General features: G+C 36.7%; 1 protein-coding gene across 4 annotated transcripts in view; it reads right to left on the bottom strand.

The window, feature by feature from the left end:
* ADGRG6 (adhesion G protein-coupled receptor G6) overlaps window positions 1-17219 on the bottom strand; it is a 107610-nt gene that overhangs the window by 43488 nt on the left and 46903 nt on the right. For 3 of the 4 annotated variants that reach the window (XM_072331935.1, XM_072331934.1, XM_072331936.1), the window contains 3 exons: window positions 14649-15269; window positions 9585-9653; window positions 6399-6482 (listed from right to left, as the gene is read on the bottom strand). In XM_072331935.1, the coding sequence (XP_072188036.1) occupies window positions 6399-6482; window positions 9585-9653; window positions 14649-15269 (774 nt within the window). The remainder of the gene's footprint in view (window positions 1-6398; window positions 6483-9584; window positions 9654-14648; window positions 15270-17219) is intronic. The other variant, XM_072331937.1, reaches the window with a different exon arrangement.

The raw sequence follows: 17219 nt of genomic DNA, 5'->3' as shown, positions 1-17219 counted from the left end.
ATGTACAACATTTGGCTTAGAGAAGTCTAATAATCACTAAAGTTGTCTTGAGCTGAAACCAGGTATGTATGAATTCTCTTTAAGCTCATGAGTTGGTAGGCAACATTTTGTCACAGAAATCTAATCTAATAAATATTACATCATCTTATGGTTTTTCTCTGTGTTAATCACTTTTACTTTACATATGGTAACAAAATTATCATTAAGCTGCTACAAATTCTATACAATCTTGATGCAGAAAATATTCCAGGATGCATCTGGGGGGTTGAGAACTTCTACATCAACTCAGTCACATGTGTGTACCCATGTAGCATTATTTAGTATTACTACTTAGGGCTATTACCAAATTAGGTCGTGGATCTTGATCACAGACATGTCTTTAGAGAAATCTAATGCAGATATTACAGAGACACTACACAGGACATACCAGGACCTGAAGACAATTACAGTGAAATCCCTTACTATCTCTTGGCTGGAAAGAAAATGCTTTTTCTATGTCAGAATATTAAACAAATGACCATTTATTCAAGTTTTATAAATGCGGAGGAAATTTCATAATTTTACAGCTTCATAGATAATCATTTTACAAGAGCTTAAAATATGATTATCTGAAGTATCTAACTATTTTCCAATTTAATAGTACATATTGGTTGCCATGAGCTATGTTGGGTACTGTTCTTTCTCTTCATAATGGAACTGAACATATTTTCAGTAAGATAAATATGAAAATTCCCTGTGATAAAATAGCAAATAATCACTTTTCTTACAGGAAGATGGTTTGCCAGTTACCTTCTTTGGTGAGTGATATTAATTTGCCTGTTTTTCAATTGATTGCCTATTTTTTTCCTCCCTTAAATCAGCAAATATTCAAATTTAGTGTATACTTCAACAGGAAAATGCTGTGTCCATTGTTATTACTTCTGTGATAGTTTCAATTAAAAAAAGAAAAAAGAATAAGCCCTGATTTTGGACCTTTGGCAAATTGAAAACACTTCAAATTGAGATAGAGTCCTATTTATATGTATATACATTTGTATATACATATAATTTTATATGTATAATGTGCCTCCTATATGTTTTGTACAGATACACATGCATAGAAAATGTGCATTATGTATATTCTTGTAAATTCACATATAACCATATATATAATTATAGTCTCACTTGAATAATTATATATGTGGACAAAATCACCTTAATATAGGAATATGCAAAGTACTTTTAAAATCAAACTCACTATCTACAAACAATAACCAACAGCTTCAAGATCTCCACCAGATGGTGAACAAAAGCATGTTCTAATGAAGCAAAAGAAGAACAAGAACAAAGAACTAATCTACATTTTAAAACACTCTCAGGAGACTGCAGTCACAGATAGTGAAAATTAAAAATAATTTCTCACTCCAAATTAAACAGCGGAAATCCCATCTCAAAACACTAAATGAAAAAAAATATTTTTGTGGGCAGAAAATTGATGAAAAGTAGCCAAAGATAATCTGGAAAAAAAAAGAGAAAAAAAGAAGCTGGACAAACAGTTCACCCACACCCAACTCCAACTACAAACAATGGAATGATCAATGAAATACCACAGGTTTCATTTCTGCTATTTTGTTATGTAAAATATTTTCTTTAGGAAATTAAATACCCAAAAATATATGAATACTGCAAGTGAAAAATGTTCACAATAATTCAAATAAGTGGCATAAAATGCATCAAATACATAGCAACTCAATTTCTATTTTCAAACTATTCTCACAGTCTCATGAGAGTTGATTTAGAGAAGGACATAAAAATTAGAAATCACATGTTAATGACATTCACTATCACCAAGACGTTACAAATTCCCTTCTACTGTAATTAAAATACTATTCTAAAATCTTTTTATATGTTAAATGAATCTATATCTAAAGAATGAAATTCAGCTACTTCTATGTTCAGTCTATGATCTGAATAATAGATAAGATTATCTGTTATTTTTCTACATCTAACTTAGTAGCTTGACATACTGCAGTTGATCTCTGGTCGGCACAGGCAGCCCAACTCAGGGAACGTACAAGATAAAAGCACTGTGGGAGCGCTAGTAAGTTGATTCAGTGGTGGGTAAAGGGTGGTATTCTGGCTTGTCTCGGGTGGTAAATTAGTTAAGAAATGAACATGTGACAAAACTGATGACTGATGGTACACTGCAGGTGAAACTTGCATTTGGGAATCCATGTGAGAGTCATGGATTGCTGCTCCAGCTGTCATCAGAGAGAGGTTCAGTATGGTCTCTTTGTGCTGAATAGTAATTCCACCGTATGAAGATGGCAAAGGTATCACATCATTAATTATTTCAGTTCTTGATGATACCAGAAGGGAAGAGAAGTGTCCATAATCAGTATCTCCAAAATCCAAGACAGGAGTGCTAAAAATGTCCAGAGAAGACATTCCTTCTCTGTGATTGCTGAAGGATCCATATACATCTCCTTCCAAATTCTGATCTGAAAGCTTCAATTTGTTAGTTGATGTCAGAGCAGCAGGATTCTTTTTTTCATTATTATCACCAATGATTTCTTGTTCTCCTGTCCTTGGAAAGTACCTAATACTGTCATCTTGATTTTCGATGGAGTTTTTTCCATCTAAGACTGTTAGAAGACTTCTTATTTCTGTTGTAGGCAAGCTTAATTCTGCTACATCCCACACAGGGGTCAGGCTTGGAGAAATTGTATCAAGGTGGTTCTGAAGACTCTGTGGGAGTGGAGGTGTAGAGTAGCTGTTGGGAGGTACAGTGACTCTGAGTTCTGAGTCCGAATGAAGAGGCTGTTTCAGTTCCAAAGACAATGTTGATATGAATAAGTCAGAACTCACCGAACTGTTATTTTTTATAAAAAACCCTGCATCTATCTGAACTTCACTTCCTGCATTATCACCAGTATTTGTTATAGTATCATTTTCCAAAACGCTTTCAAACTGCAATAATCCTCGTGTTCTACTGTTTACCAAACTATTAACAAGTGTTTTGACCAAGCAAACAGTTTGACTGTCCTTCAAACATGAAGGCTGGATTCCTAAATGTGTTATAAAGACAGAAGCAAGCTGTTGCCTGTTGTTTAGGATGGTCACATTGGTTCTATTGCTTATTACATCAGTTCCACCTTGCATATGTAAACTATGATAAAACATTAATTTTTCCATAGAGTTTGCAAGCACCTTGTCAAGCAAACTTATCTGTACAGAGTGGTGACGCAAAGGTGCTTCAAGAGAAGGGAAAAGAAAATCAAAATGGAACTCATCGCTAGAAGATACAGTTAGATTTGCAGAGTTTACTGTTGACTGCAACTGTGATACTGTCTTGTCATTGCTTTCTGAAATTCTCCTTGAAAGGCCTGGATTAAATAAACCAAAGATTTGTCTTTCTGTAGCTGTGGCATGCCTAGAGAAGTTCATTTCTTCGGCTCTGTGATCTAACAACCTCCCTGTAGAAGTTTGTTCAGAGATACTGTCTGACTTGATAGATGAGCTAATGAATGGCAACCTTTCTGTTGGGTTAGAAAGCAATTTATTAAATGAGACTAATTGATTTTTTGATGAGTCCCCAGAAAACACTTTCAAATGATAGGAAACAGTCCAAAAACTTGATGTCAAAGAAGGGGAAATATCTAAATACCTTGTTGGAAAATCTAAGTATCCTGGCTTCCAGGAAATGCTAACTCTGTTAATATTCTCAGACTCTAATATAGAAAAATCTGACTCTTCACTTTTACTATGGGATGCATCTAAGTTGTTCTCCAGTGCCATCTTTCTGAGGGTCTCACTTGGTTTCTTTTGCATATATGTAGAATACTTTAAATAATTAGACCAGTAATCAATATTAGACATAAATATGCTGTCACTTTCCAAAGACATGTCCGTCAGTGACTGCTGATAAGCAGGCAGTGTTGCTACAACACGCTTAAATGCTGAGTTAGCCCAGCTTGTTCCTACCAGAAGTGCTGACATAAGTTGTTCTCTACTGTATCCTGTCACAGAACTTGTCAGCTGGCTGTCAGGCATAATTTCCGTATATGTTTTTTTCATGTTGTTAGAAGAAGTTATTGGGTTTGTATGTGGCATGTCCACAGAGGTTAATTTTGTAAAGCCTCCTGAGTAACGCTCCTTAATGTACATAGATGTAAACTGAAATTCACTGTTTGCTGCTAACATGGAAAAGTATTTCCTGTTATTGTCGCCTTCTATCATTTCTGAGTAAACATTCTGAGGTGCAAAATCAAGGAAATCTAGCCTACTTTTTTTCAACATCAGCTTCTCCTTCACTGGTGATATAGATAAGCTAGAAAGAGAATTGTATTTTTCTTCTTTGATGTCAGAGGTGATATGATGATGAAATACAGTCTCATTCCAACTGTCAGGCTTCAAGACATCATTTATATGCATGAAATTGAGTGTGTCGTTGTTGGAGGATGAAAGCCACAGGGCTTCTTCTCTGAGTTCATGAGCAGCACTTCTGCTAATGGGAAGAAGGAATGTTGACTCAGAGTCAGCATAATGCAGCCCATCTGCCACAGTCCATGCTTCCTCTGCAGTAAGACTTCTGTTTTGATGAAGAGGAACTGCTGCACCCACAGAATGATCTGCAACATCATCTGCTGCATCATAAATGCCGTCAGATGAAACTCTAGAATCATTCAGAATATTTTCATTTGGTAACTGATTCATCACAGTATTATCTAGGTCAATATTTTCTGTAAAAGCAGCCAAGGTACCATTGCTAGTCTCCTCAGAGGCAGACGATGTGGACACAGTTGGACGAAATAAGCTGTATGTGTTTTTTCTCTCCAGATTCTCATCTGATGAGCTTTCACTGGAACGGGGAGGCCTTTGTTTCACTGGCCAAATAATTGGGGTTGAGATAATTCCTATGGTTTTGACCCCTTCTATTCTAGACTCTTGCTGCCTTTCTGGTCGTGAATGGGAGGATTCAGGTGAATTTCTCTTCATTCTGAAGATAACTGTAGCAGGAAGTCTGATTTCCTGCAGGTCTGTGTAGTAAGCCGTATAGTTAGTGGATTAAAGAAAATATGTGCAATTTAACTTTCTGTTCTTAGCTGACTGTTCTACAGCCATAAACCAACTTACCATCAGGAATTATACCAGTTAGCTGAGAGAAAGTTTAACTTACTTCTACTGTAAATGAATTTGGCCTACTTTTCTCAGTTTTTCTGCTTTCTCTTGGTAGTTTCAAAGTCAAATAAAGGGTAACTTGTCTAGTTTTTATTCATATTAACACTATCAGGGTGATTGGCTCCTTCTGTAGCTAGGAAAATCAAAGCTGAATGTTCATGTTGAACATGGAGTGAGTGGCACCACAAAAGAAAATAAAGCACAGTTTGTAAGTAAGTTTCAAGATCTTCTTACTTCCACTGCTTACTAAATCCAAATAGAATGAGTTCAGATGATACAATGATACAAGGAGTGATTTGCCAAGAGAAAAACCACTCCAAGAATGCTAAATCCTACAGTAACAACTGATACATTTGGGAAAAAAAGAGAAACAAAAAAACAGCAAACAAACAAAAAAACACTTCCTCCCCCTCCAGCCAAAACCAGATACTGATTTACTTCTGGCAAGCACACAAAATCTTCAGTAAAAAGATCTATGAGCCTCATATGAAAACTGATGACTATTTCTGTATTCTTATTAGTGTTTAATAACTTCTCTTAGCAGAATAACTTCAGAAACTAAGTCTCTAGGAGACAGTGATATCATCCATCGATTTGAGAAAACCTCAAAAGAAATCCTTGCTTTTTTCCTGTGCTAATAATAGAATCATTTACTATTTTATTTTTTCCCTTAATCTTTCTAAATGAAAAGTAAATGATATCTGATACTGTCAACATTTTCCCTAGTAGAGTCTGATCCAGCTCTTATTGAAGTCAGTGGAAAGATTCCTGTTGACTCAGTGGAAGTGGCTTTGCTCCATAGGAATGATTCCACTTGGCTCCCCTGTGTTACCAGTGAGGAATAGAGAGTCCCAGCATACTACCATCCTGGCAGCATTAGCTACTCAATGTCTGATTATCCACAGCATTAAAGCATTTCAAAAGTAGAATTCTTTACAGTTCCTTTTTAAAAATACTTCTCTCATCTCTTATTCTTTGCCTGGGTAAATTCAGTGGGTGGCACAAAGGAACAAGGTAAACATAATACAAATAATCACTGAGTTTGGTTCTATTCTCACTTACATCATTCTTACAAGGGCAGGTCTAATGAAATGAAGTTACTCCAGTTTAATTCAAAGTAAATGAAATCAGAACTGAGACATGACCTTTGACATTACACTATGAAAAAACGCATCTTAAAATACAATAAATTTTCTCTAGAGACAGTACAAGGAAAAATGTAACACAGGATTTCTTACCATTGTTTGGCTTATCGGTTCTATTAGTATCAGGCATGTTAGTGGTGACAATGGGTGGTGTAGGAGTAGTAGCATTTACAGTAGCTGGTAATAAAGATGAGAAAGAGGTGAACTTGAATGAAATATGAATGTTAATGAGGTAAGACAAAACGGGAACAATGTATGACAATGTATATTGAAACTATTGACACACAATGTCATATATGTTAAACACTTTCTCTTCTGTACAAGGTGACGAATGGACATGAGCCGAGATCCTAGTCCTGCAATCTTCACTTTCACTGACTTCAGTGGGAATTTTGCCAGTGGGAGGGTTGCAAGACCAGTCCTGTACTGCTTTCACAAATTGTAAATCCTCTTAATGAGAGCATCAGATCCAAACAGCTGTGCAAAGACCAGAAAACAGATCTTAAAGCTCAACGATGAGTGTACTTGGAATAATTACTTGTGAAAAGAATAGCTGTTTCTACTCACGGACTGAAGATGATGAACAAATGTGAAATTAAAACACCCATGTAAGCTTCTAATTAACTCTACATACGAAGAGAATTTAGATCAGACTTGGAATAATTTGAGTGAAATATATATTTTGAAAGCTTCATGTAGGATCTTAGTTGTACTGTTCCCACTGACACTAACAGGAGTCATCCCACACAATACTGGAAAATGTTTCCCAGGAGAACTAGCTAGAACACTTTTCACATTCAGAGCAAGGAGCCAAAACTGAAATTTTCCCTCACTGAAGACTGGGAGGGTATACACTCTAGAGGAAAAAAAGCACTTCAAAGATCAGACTACTAAATTTTCAGATAGTTTGGAAAATAATTTTTCTAATAGCTCCCAGGAACATAAATCCTCTCACTGACAGATTTCTTCTTTCCCTGAAAACTCTTTCCACAATGTGAAGATTCAGGCAGTATAGACTCACAGTATCACATATCTTTTGCAGATCTTGAGAAATAACCAACTTGGAAAGTTTAGGCATCATGTTTTAAATAAGAAATTGAATTTCTCATTTTTGTTAGTTTGTTTTAGTCAACATTTTGAGTCTGAACTTCATAAACTCAGGTCTCAGCTGAGGGAGTGGTTCATGTTCAGGTTTCAGTGAAACAAGAAACTTGAGGAAAGAAAATGAAAGCTGCAGTAAACAGCAGTTTCTAGCTGGGAAAGTGAGCATATAAAGACACAGTCTGTAAGACAAAAAAGCTCTTCTTCCATGCAACTGCAGAGCTATATTGCCCTGAAAAATGATTTTTGCTCCTTTATCAGTGTTTTCAGCCAACACTGTTAAAGGTGATATTTTTCAATGAATGAAGAGCATAACAAAGAAAACAGCTCTGTCATAAGACCATATATGACACAGTCTGGTGATACTGCACAACACAGAACAAACAAACCAACAAACCAAAAAGGAATCCAAAATAGCCTTTCAGCTTAAAATAAGCTTCCAGTGCTGAAAGAAATACACAGACAGACATGTCTTTATGATTTTTCATTAGTAGGACAGTGGTGATGATGATGATGATAAAGATAATGAGGACAATGAACAGCATGAATCCAATTCACCACTTTCAAAGTAGCAAATGTAGAATGTCAGTGACACGACCAAACATTTTTCAGAGTAGGAAAGTATTACCCTTGTGAAATGTACTCATAAAATTTGCTAAGTCTAAGATTGTAAGGGAGGCAAGCTGGGAAGGGAACCTCTTGTTAGAAGTAGTGTCTTCTGCCTAACATGTTAATAAAGCTGAAGTTTTATTAAGCTTTTAGGAAAACTTAATGTTTTTGTCTGAAAGTGAGTCTATTTCTGCAGCTCAATTAGCCAACCTAATGAAAGACATTCTCCTTTCATGTCATGCCCTTTTGGTAGAAGAAGTCTTTCAGAGTTCTTTCAAGAGATAAACATATTTATACAATACCTGTACTACTTTTTTGATAGAAAAAGAATACCACTGAATAAATGATGCTGTCACATTTACATAAGATATTTGAGTACCAGTTTTTGTAACATATTGAGCTTTAAGAGACAGATGCATGAAAAATGCTCTTTGAAAACTGATTATGGACACAACCAGCATGGCATTTCACTTTCCCTATGGAGACCTCCATATGATCCAAGACCCTGAGCAGAATCTACCTTGGAAATATCTGGGAGAAATATACTGGAGACTATGATAAATCTCTCACTGTCTTCCCAAAAGGAGTGCACTTTCCTTTCTACCTTTATCTTTTACCTTTCTATCTGGTTTACTTGCATAGAAAGAGCTCGAAGTCTTCCACCCCTTTTCATATGTTCTCTGCTGTCCCTATCTTTCAACACTCAGCTTGAAAAAAGAATACAGAGCTTGACATTTTTGATGCAGACTCTGTTGTGATTAAAATCTCACATATCACTTCACTTGCAAGCCTCTGTTCAGGAACGTATTGTGGAAATGGGCTGACCTTGTTCATGTAGGTCATTTTTATTGAACTTCAGCCTCTAAGCATTGAAGAACAAAATAAAATAAGTGGAGAGAATTGACTGTATGTGTATACGCAATAATTCAAACAGCATGAAAGTTTTTAGGGTTCATCTCTTGCTTGCATTCAGCTGGTCTGATCTGCCAAGCGACCTAATGAATTTTTGCATGTGGTGATTCTGACACTATTAAATCATTACTAAATGTCGTAAATAGTGTTTTATTAGCACTTGCTGCTGCATTTTGAAGTCTGAGGTTAGGGTTTTTTTTTTTTTTTTTCCTGCTAATCTCAAAGTATTTAGCATCAGAATAGCCTACTGGAAGAACCTGAATCACATGCTTTATTCATATAGAACTTTTTATTTATTTATTTACAGATGTACCTATTCCTTATCCTGTTTTGCATTTTACTGTGAAAATATGCAGGAGAAAAAGAGGTGGAGAGAGAATGAAAGCAGTCAATTAATTCAGATTTTATGTAATAGCGACCATTTGAAAAACTTAGCATCAAGGGAGTGATCCACCCACTGTATACAGGACATCCACACATTTGATGCAACTAAATAATTGCTTTCTTTGCTATTTCTCATTGCAGTTAGGTCTTTTAGAAATAAATAAACTAAAAAAGAAGAAATAGAATAAAATAAAACAAACAAAAAAAAATCAAGGAAAATTAAAATTTAGAAAAGGTGAAACTGTGAAAATGAAAATAACCTGATTGTCTTACCTTGACAAAGGTTTCCTAGGTTTTCACAACTTGTTGGTTCAATTGTAGAAGCAGGAATTAGGTATGAGCCTTTAAAAAAAGAAAGTCAAACAGTTAGACAGGTTTGTCAACTGGGCATAAAATCAACATATATCTTGCAGTAACACAGTCCTTGTCCTTGTTTCTCTTACTAACAAAACTGGTAATGCCATTTGCCTATAAAACTTATGCATTTTCATCTTTTTTTGCTGCTGAGGGATCCACAGAAGCCTCACTGACTTGCAAGTCACTTATATATCCTCCCATAGCTTTCTCATACTCTCCCCCACTGTAGTCAAATAACAGCCCATTAAATGATTGCAGCTTGTGTGTACTTTGAAATGGCTCTACACCGAGGGGTCATCATGGTTGTAGAATTTATAGCACCTTCACAAGCAACAAAACATGTGCCTTGGAGACACATCCATCCTCTGTTTTGCAGCACAGGTTACCCACCACACAGTTCTGAGTAATCTGCCTGTGGCAGATACCAGCCAGATAAAAGGTAATTAAACTTGTTACCGTGCCCAGGGTGTGGGCATGATTAATATTCTGGTATGCATGATTTTTAAGCAGATAATGTTGTAAGTCTGTATCTGTGCTGAATTATTCATCACTATGTGAACATAATCTGAAAATCTAGATACAAAAATGGGGAATGTAAGAATGGCAACAGGAAAAGAGCTAGTGAAACTGCATTAATTACACTTCGTGCATTGCAGCGGGTCAGCTGCAGATACAGCTGCTTCTGCACATTATGTTGAAAATAATGGAGCCATAGAGCATGGCATAATCTGAACCTGCTGGGAATGCTTTCGTTTTACCACTTCAGAATCGTATTGACTCAGTGAGGTTCTCTCATGAAACACCGTATCCTTCCATTAAATTAAAGAGCCACCACCCACTAGCTCGTAAAGATAGCTGAGAAAATATTTCCTGTGATGGAAGAACAGACGAAGTGTGGGGCCTCAGTGCAGAAGTCATGACATGCCACAGATACCATTACACATATTGCCAGCAGAAAACAGGGAAGAATTTAAAAAGTGATCCTCTACAATGATTAAAGCTCTGCAGTTTTGCGTAGGATTTTTTAGTTAGTTGGTTGGGTGAGGGTTTTTTTTGGGGGGGGAGGGTGAGAGGTGTGTGTGCTCATTTTATTTTTTTGGGGGGTGGGGGTGGGGGGAGGAGTTGCTTGTTTCTTTCTTAATAAACTGAGATTACATTAAGACGAATTGAATTCCTTGGCACATATCCTTTCAACTTCAAGAAGCATATTCTAAGTGAACATAATATATCCTGCATGAGATTTTTTCCCCAACATATATTTTCTAATATTAAGCAGTCAACACCAAAACCTGCTGTGAGTAACCTCCTCTTGGTTCTGTACCAGGGAAAAATGACTTGAAAGATGGCAGAAAATCTGCAGACTTGAAAGAACTCTTGAGCCAGAATACTGTATTCCTTTAAAGAGGAATATGTTCAGTCAATATATTAAATGAGCCTTTTAAACTTTTTATCAGGATGAACTCTGGCCAGACTAGACTTTCCTTCAGTGATCACCAAAGACATATAATGGTCTGGCTACAAACAGATACTTGGCATTAGCTCCCTTAATAAATGCAGTAGCATTATCGGTAATGTGAACAGCAGACATAGCCCTACACTACAGACAATTTGTGTGATAACTCTCACCAACTTTAAACGTGTAAAACTCAGACATCTGTACCTGCTTGTCACGCTAGATTTTCCTTAGTCAGTGGAAAGAAACAGGCACTCCTACAGCATAAAACGTCTGACTTAACTGAGACATCTACCCTAATGTGAGTTAAACTGACATCAAGTCAGCCTTTTTCTCTCCTCAACTGAAAAACAGCACCAAGTGTGTTTAGCTCAGCCTTAAACACCCATCCTTCAACTGCCTAAGGAAGACAGATCCCAACCCTAGTTAAATTTGACAGTGAAATCAAGAACTTAGATTTGGGAAATAAGGACTTATGTAAAGTACACGATGCAGAAATTGCAGGCACAAGTGGACATACAGCCAAGTTAGCCTTAAACTGAACAGGTCACACGCTATTCTAAGTGTAGCCATTACATGCTCCAAAATAATTACAAGAAGTTGATTGAATACGGCAGGGTTTCTTTACACTGAGCTCTGTACTCATGCTGCTACAGCACTCTCGCTACCTAAACTATTTATTTTAAAATTAGTTTGGCTACCCAGGCTGTGTACATATACCTTTAAATGCAAGCCTTGCAAAGGTAGAGCAATGAAAACAGAACTCCGTCAAGTCTTCCAGAAACATCCCACCATGATTGCACAGCTGTCAAAACATTAGTCTAAGGAATAAGCTAGGAGAAGGTAAATTAAAGAAAAGATTATCGGGAACAGTTTGTCGGTGTTTTTATCTTCTCTAAGCCTACTTGTAAAAGCTTTCTCTGAAGAATGATGAAAATAATATCCCTTGAAAAATCTAAACACTGTTCAGGAACAAATATGTTGAGATCATCATTAATGCTGGGGCTGATGTGGTTTTATTTTTTTCTGTTATGAGCAGTTCCTGGGAAAGCATTACTGGTGCTCGGAGGAAACTCTTTCCTGCATAAATTCTTCCATTGCAGCTAAATGAAGTCTAATCAGTTAATCTCACCAATGTCAGTGGTTTATTCATGGCTGACAGACTGACGCATCAACCCTCCTGGTAAGGGCTGGTTTTACAATGAAGCCTTTTATTCAATATGATGAAGGGAAGAAAATTCTAACAATTCCATCTCTGAGATTAGTAACAGTTTCTGAAACTGCATTGCACCCAGTGTTTTCTTTTAGGACGTACTTTGTTCTAGGGAAGCCTGTATCATAGTGGGAAATTTAATATCCTTGAAAGAGACTGGTTAGTATTTTCACCCTGCTTAGTTACAGGAGGTAACAATTTTTATATAGAGGAACACTTGAAGCAAACATGAAAAACAGGCCTACACCTTTGTAAATGTGAGAAAGCTCATACGCATTTTCTAAAATAACCTTCTTCTGTAAGAAGAAGACTGAACAGAGACATCCCCCAAAATAAAGCTGTGATGTGGAATGAAAATACTGTTTCTATGAGCACAACTATGATGGGACACTTAATGTCACTGGACTGTGTTAATACAAAAAGGGACAAGATCAATACATCAGTCAAAATCAGATAAGACTGCAGTATGTACAGTCATATTGGTATGTAGTTTAGTAAAAGTGTTGTGGCCTTCATGGACAACCATTTAAGGAAGAATAAGATTTTGGGGGAAATTACTTTGTCTCAGATCTTTACTTTTATTATAGGCAGAAAAGCAACTTCTATGTTCAGAACAAATTACATCAGCCATGACCAATGTTTAGATTGCCTTTTCATTGCTCTGGTAGGCACCTAGAGGCATGCTGAGAGCTGCCTCAGTGAATCAAGCTACTTCATATTTCCGTTTCAGTAAACTAAAGCAGGTAAGATAGAATATACTGGCCACCTTAATCCCTCATGAGCTAATAGATACAGAAACTAGCAAGTCTTAATTATGACAGGTACTGTTTTAAGCTACAGATTCTTAGAATGCTGACAGGTGCTCTGTGAGGAGACGATAATACTATTTAACTATTTTTAAACTCATAAGTACTAAAGTGGAGAGGGCAACATTAGATATAAACAGACCTCACATAATTCAGAACCAGTATTTGTAATTCTTGACTCTGATCTCTTTTCCTTTCCTTTCCTTTCCCTTCCTTTCCTTCTTTCCTTTCCTTTCCTTTCCTTTCCTTTCCTTTCCTTTCCTTTCCTTTCCTTTCCTTTCCTTTCCTTTCCTTTCCTTTCCTTTCCTTTCCTTTCCTTTCCTTTCCTTTCCTTTCCTTTCCTTTCCTTTCCTTTCCTTTCCTTTCCTTTCCTTTCCTTTCCTTTCCTTTCCTTTCCTTTCCTTTCCTTTCCTTTCCTTTCCTTTCTTTTCCTTTCCTTTCCTCAAATGTATATTTGCTACAGTAGGGGGTCTTAGACAACATGAACAAGGAGCTCCATAGTAGTAGATCTTCAATAGCATCCTAAGCAACTACTGGCCATGGCTCCAATTTTACCCTATGCATTTGAAAAATATCCAGATATCTCTGATGCTTTCACAGCAATAAAAGCATTTGTTTCCTTTTTTTTTCTTTTTTTTTTTTTTTTAATTATTTTTTTAATCAAATTTTGCTCCAAACTGATACGGATTTTTCAGTTTCAAATATTCAAATATTCTTTATTTCTGGAGAAAATTGTCAAAGAGCTGTAATAACACATACATACATAAAAATTACACCTAGACACAAATAATAATAAAGTGTTGGAGCCACAGAATGAGAATAGGTTGGACTAAGTATGAAAATTTGTCTTCTGATGTAATCTACTGGAAGAGTGTAGTAACAGATAGTTTAAGGAAGGGCAGACAATATATTGTCAGGATGATAAGAATGAATGATTTTGATCTAAAATGCTTCCTTCCCATCTGTCCCCACTAATTTAATCTTTTTTGTACTTATCTGTCTTGTATGCATTAGACTTTTGCCACTGCTATTACTGGCTCTCTGCACTGAGAGCACAATGCTAACAAGTTCTTCTTCTAGCTAATGAAAGCACCAAAGGTTAGGTACAAAAACATTTACTTAATGGTTAGTTAACAAGCTCTTTTTCCTCTCTGGAGACTGTGGTTGTCTAACCTGACGGTTGCAGGTACTTTCCTGTGATCCTCATTTCATATAAGTAGAATGCCAGTAAACAAATTACTGGGAAAGAACTTTGATCTGTACATTATTTCAATTAGCACCTCCAAACATTTAGGGGATTTTTCCTTTCCCATAGAGAATGAACTTTATGCCCTTTCAAAGCCTCTGTGTACAGTAAGAGTGAAACTAAAGTTGAGGAAAGACAAGTCCTACCTGTTTTTCTTTCAGAGGAACTTTCATTTTTCTTGCTAGGATAAGATATTTCCAGCACAATGCAGAAGTGTTTGTGGGGGGAGAATAAGCAAAAAAGATTGGCAAGGCATACTTACCACAACTCAAATTGTTTTCTGCTTTCAGTGCTGAAGTTGGAATACTCCAGAATTCATTTTCCCAGTCTACAATGTTTCCTTTCACATCGCAGCTGAGGTTGGCCAGTGTTTGAGCATTCATGGTGAAATTCCAGAGGCGGAAGTTGTAAATGTCCCCATTTAGAGAGCTCACTTCATTGCTGTTAGAGCCCAGCACAAGCCTCCCATTTCCAGGGATAACTTTGCCAAACATATCTGGACAGTAGGTATTATGATAGATGCTTTTGGCATATACACCTATAGTGCCTGAGAAAGTGTCCCCTACAACACAAAGCTGTTCAAATGTTCCTGTGAAAAACTCCACACTTTGAGGCAATGCATTGTCAAGTATGCACTGTGTGTCTGAAATGGATATAAAATGGCCTTTTGTGGTCTTCCCGAACCCGAAAAACTCTTTTGATGATGCATCAGTGTAGGAGAAAATCTTCCAGTCATCATTGTCATCACTGCTGCTCTTGGTTGCTTCAAAGCATAGTGTGAACTGGCTGAGCTCTGGAACCAAGACCGTTTCTGCCATGGATACAGCATCAGCATCAGGATCCTGGGGAATGATGACCTTCTGATTCCTCAGAGACACAGCAACTAGAACAGAGAGTAGATATATTAATTAAATTGAAAGTATTCTCATATAAAAATAAAAGCAGGCTGGCAGCAGTTCAGTGGTGCTTTTTATCACTGTGATACGCTAAAATCACACACTGTAGGGAATTTGGCTTGCAGAGCATTCAGCCTAAAATACGTGAAGTTCCTTTGCAGCAGGGTGGAGAATGCTGCACTATCTGTAATTAACTCCCCAAGTTGTATCAAGAGCAATACTAGGAAATATTGCCTGCTAGTTTACACTCATTTGATAAAAATTAACATTTATTCATCAAGGAAAGGTGTAGTAGGCAATAGAGAAAAACATTTGTTTAGAAAACAGAGTATAATTTTTGAAGTTCTATTATTTTGATTACTTGTCTTCATGACTGCATTATACCAATGAAGTTCAGGCCTTACTTCTTTTAAATATCAATACTGTAATAGAAGAAAAATTCCACTGCACTTCATGGCAAACTGAAGTCCTTTGTTCCTGAGTGCTTGTAATGAGTTTCTGCAAAATATTAATGATCTTCTCGTTTTGTCCTCAGCAACTTTCAGGTTCAGTCCTGTAATCACGTATCCAATTTGTATCCCAGCTGTTCACCTTTTGTAAATACTTGCGTTCCAGATTTTCCACAAGTATCTAGAAATGGCTAGTCCTCTTCTAAAGCAATGCACTGCAGTAAGCGCATGGGCAGAAGCACTTTGTCTCTAATTTTTTTAAGCATTCCCATTTGCACTGGCAAAATAGCAGTCTCCAAATGTGAAAAGCAGTATCAAATGATGCATGATTTTTCTCCATGAGTGTATTAATGACAATTCTGCTGAGTCTACTTTGGAGAAAATTATTTTTCAAAATAAAGTGCCAATATACTCAGTTTTATTGGATCCTTATGGCACAAAGAATTCTTCTAGTGAATTTCTCCGCAGAAAGAAATTTCAGGTTATCAGTCATGCAAAGGAATTGAGGTCAACAAGACCAAATACACAGCAGTAGCCCTTCTTTATTTCTGGCTCTTATTTCTGTACTGTGGCAGAAGAAATGTCTGACACCTCCCTAGCACTCCAGTTATTCTGAAACTGAAATTGGATTTTGCTAGACCTGAAGAATAACTGCCACATGAAATGTCTAGTCTTCCTTAGGATTTGTAAGCGGTGCCATGTTACATACAATAACTATTTTACCTGCTCCCTTCTCAGAGTGAAAGAAAAATTTTCCATTTGAGAGGGTAAAATATGTAAGAGAAGAGTGATTATTATGCCCCACTCTGGAACGGACAGATGAGCTATAAAGATCCTACATGTTCACTGTATTACACTTTCTCTTTGCCAACAGTTTGCAAAGAATCTGAGCCCCAAACTACCATATCTGGGTATTCACAAAGACAAAATTTGACCGGTATATATGATACAGTAAAATAACATAAAGCACTGCACTTTTATCTGCCAACCTAGCAACTTGGGAATAGTACTGAAGACAGAAATCCTGGGCTTTTACAATTACTGGATTTACTTCATAGATTTTTCTCCTTTCCCAAGGGCAAAAGTATGTTGTAACAATTTTATAGATAGAAAATGTGTTCAACTTTCCACTGAAAACAAGGGCTTTTTTTTCGTGGGTTAATTATACTGTACAGTTCTTTACGTAACATGGAAAGTGTTCCAGAAGTATAAGGATTCAAGACTTGAGAAAGAAAAAAGCTCATTCATATGAGCACCACTCAGCTGGTGTTGGAGTGGTCAGGAGAGTTACGAACCACCAGGTCACATTTAAACAGTGTAAGAGAAATAAACTGGGAGACTGAAAGCTGCTGCCCTGATACTGAACAAGTCTACTCAACACTGTTGTTCTCCTCAGAGTCTGTTGCTGGCACTTTCCCATACGGCAAAAGCACAAAACTGACAAGCATTTTGTATATGTGGAGAAAAAAAGAATCCTGACATCAACAT

The sequence above is a fragment of the Excalfactoria chinensis genome, chromosome 3 (assembly GCF_039878825.1).
Source record: "Excalfactoria chinensis isolate bCotChi1 chromosome 3, bCotChi1.hap2, whole genome shotgun sequence".
Classification (NCBI taxonomy): domain Eukaryota; kingdom Metazoa; phylum Chordata; class Aves; order Galliformes; family Phasianidae; genus Excalfactoria; species Excalfactoria chinensis.
Note: the sequence above shows the minus strand (reverse complement) of the source record. Positions and strands in the feature narration are given on the sequence as shown.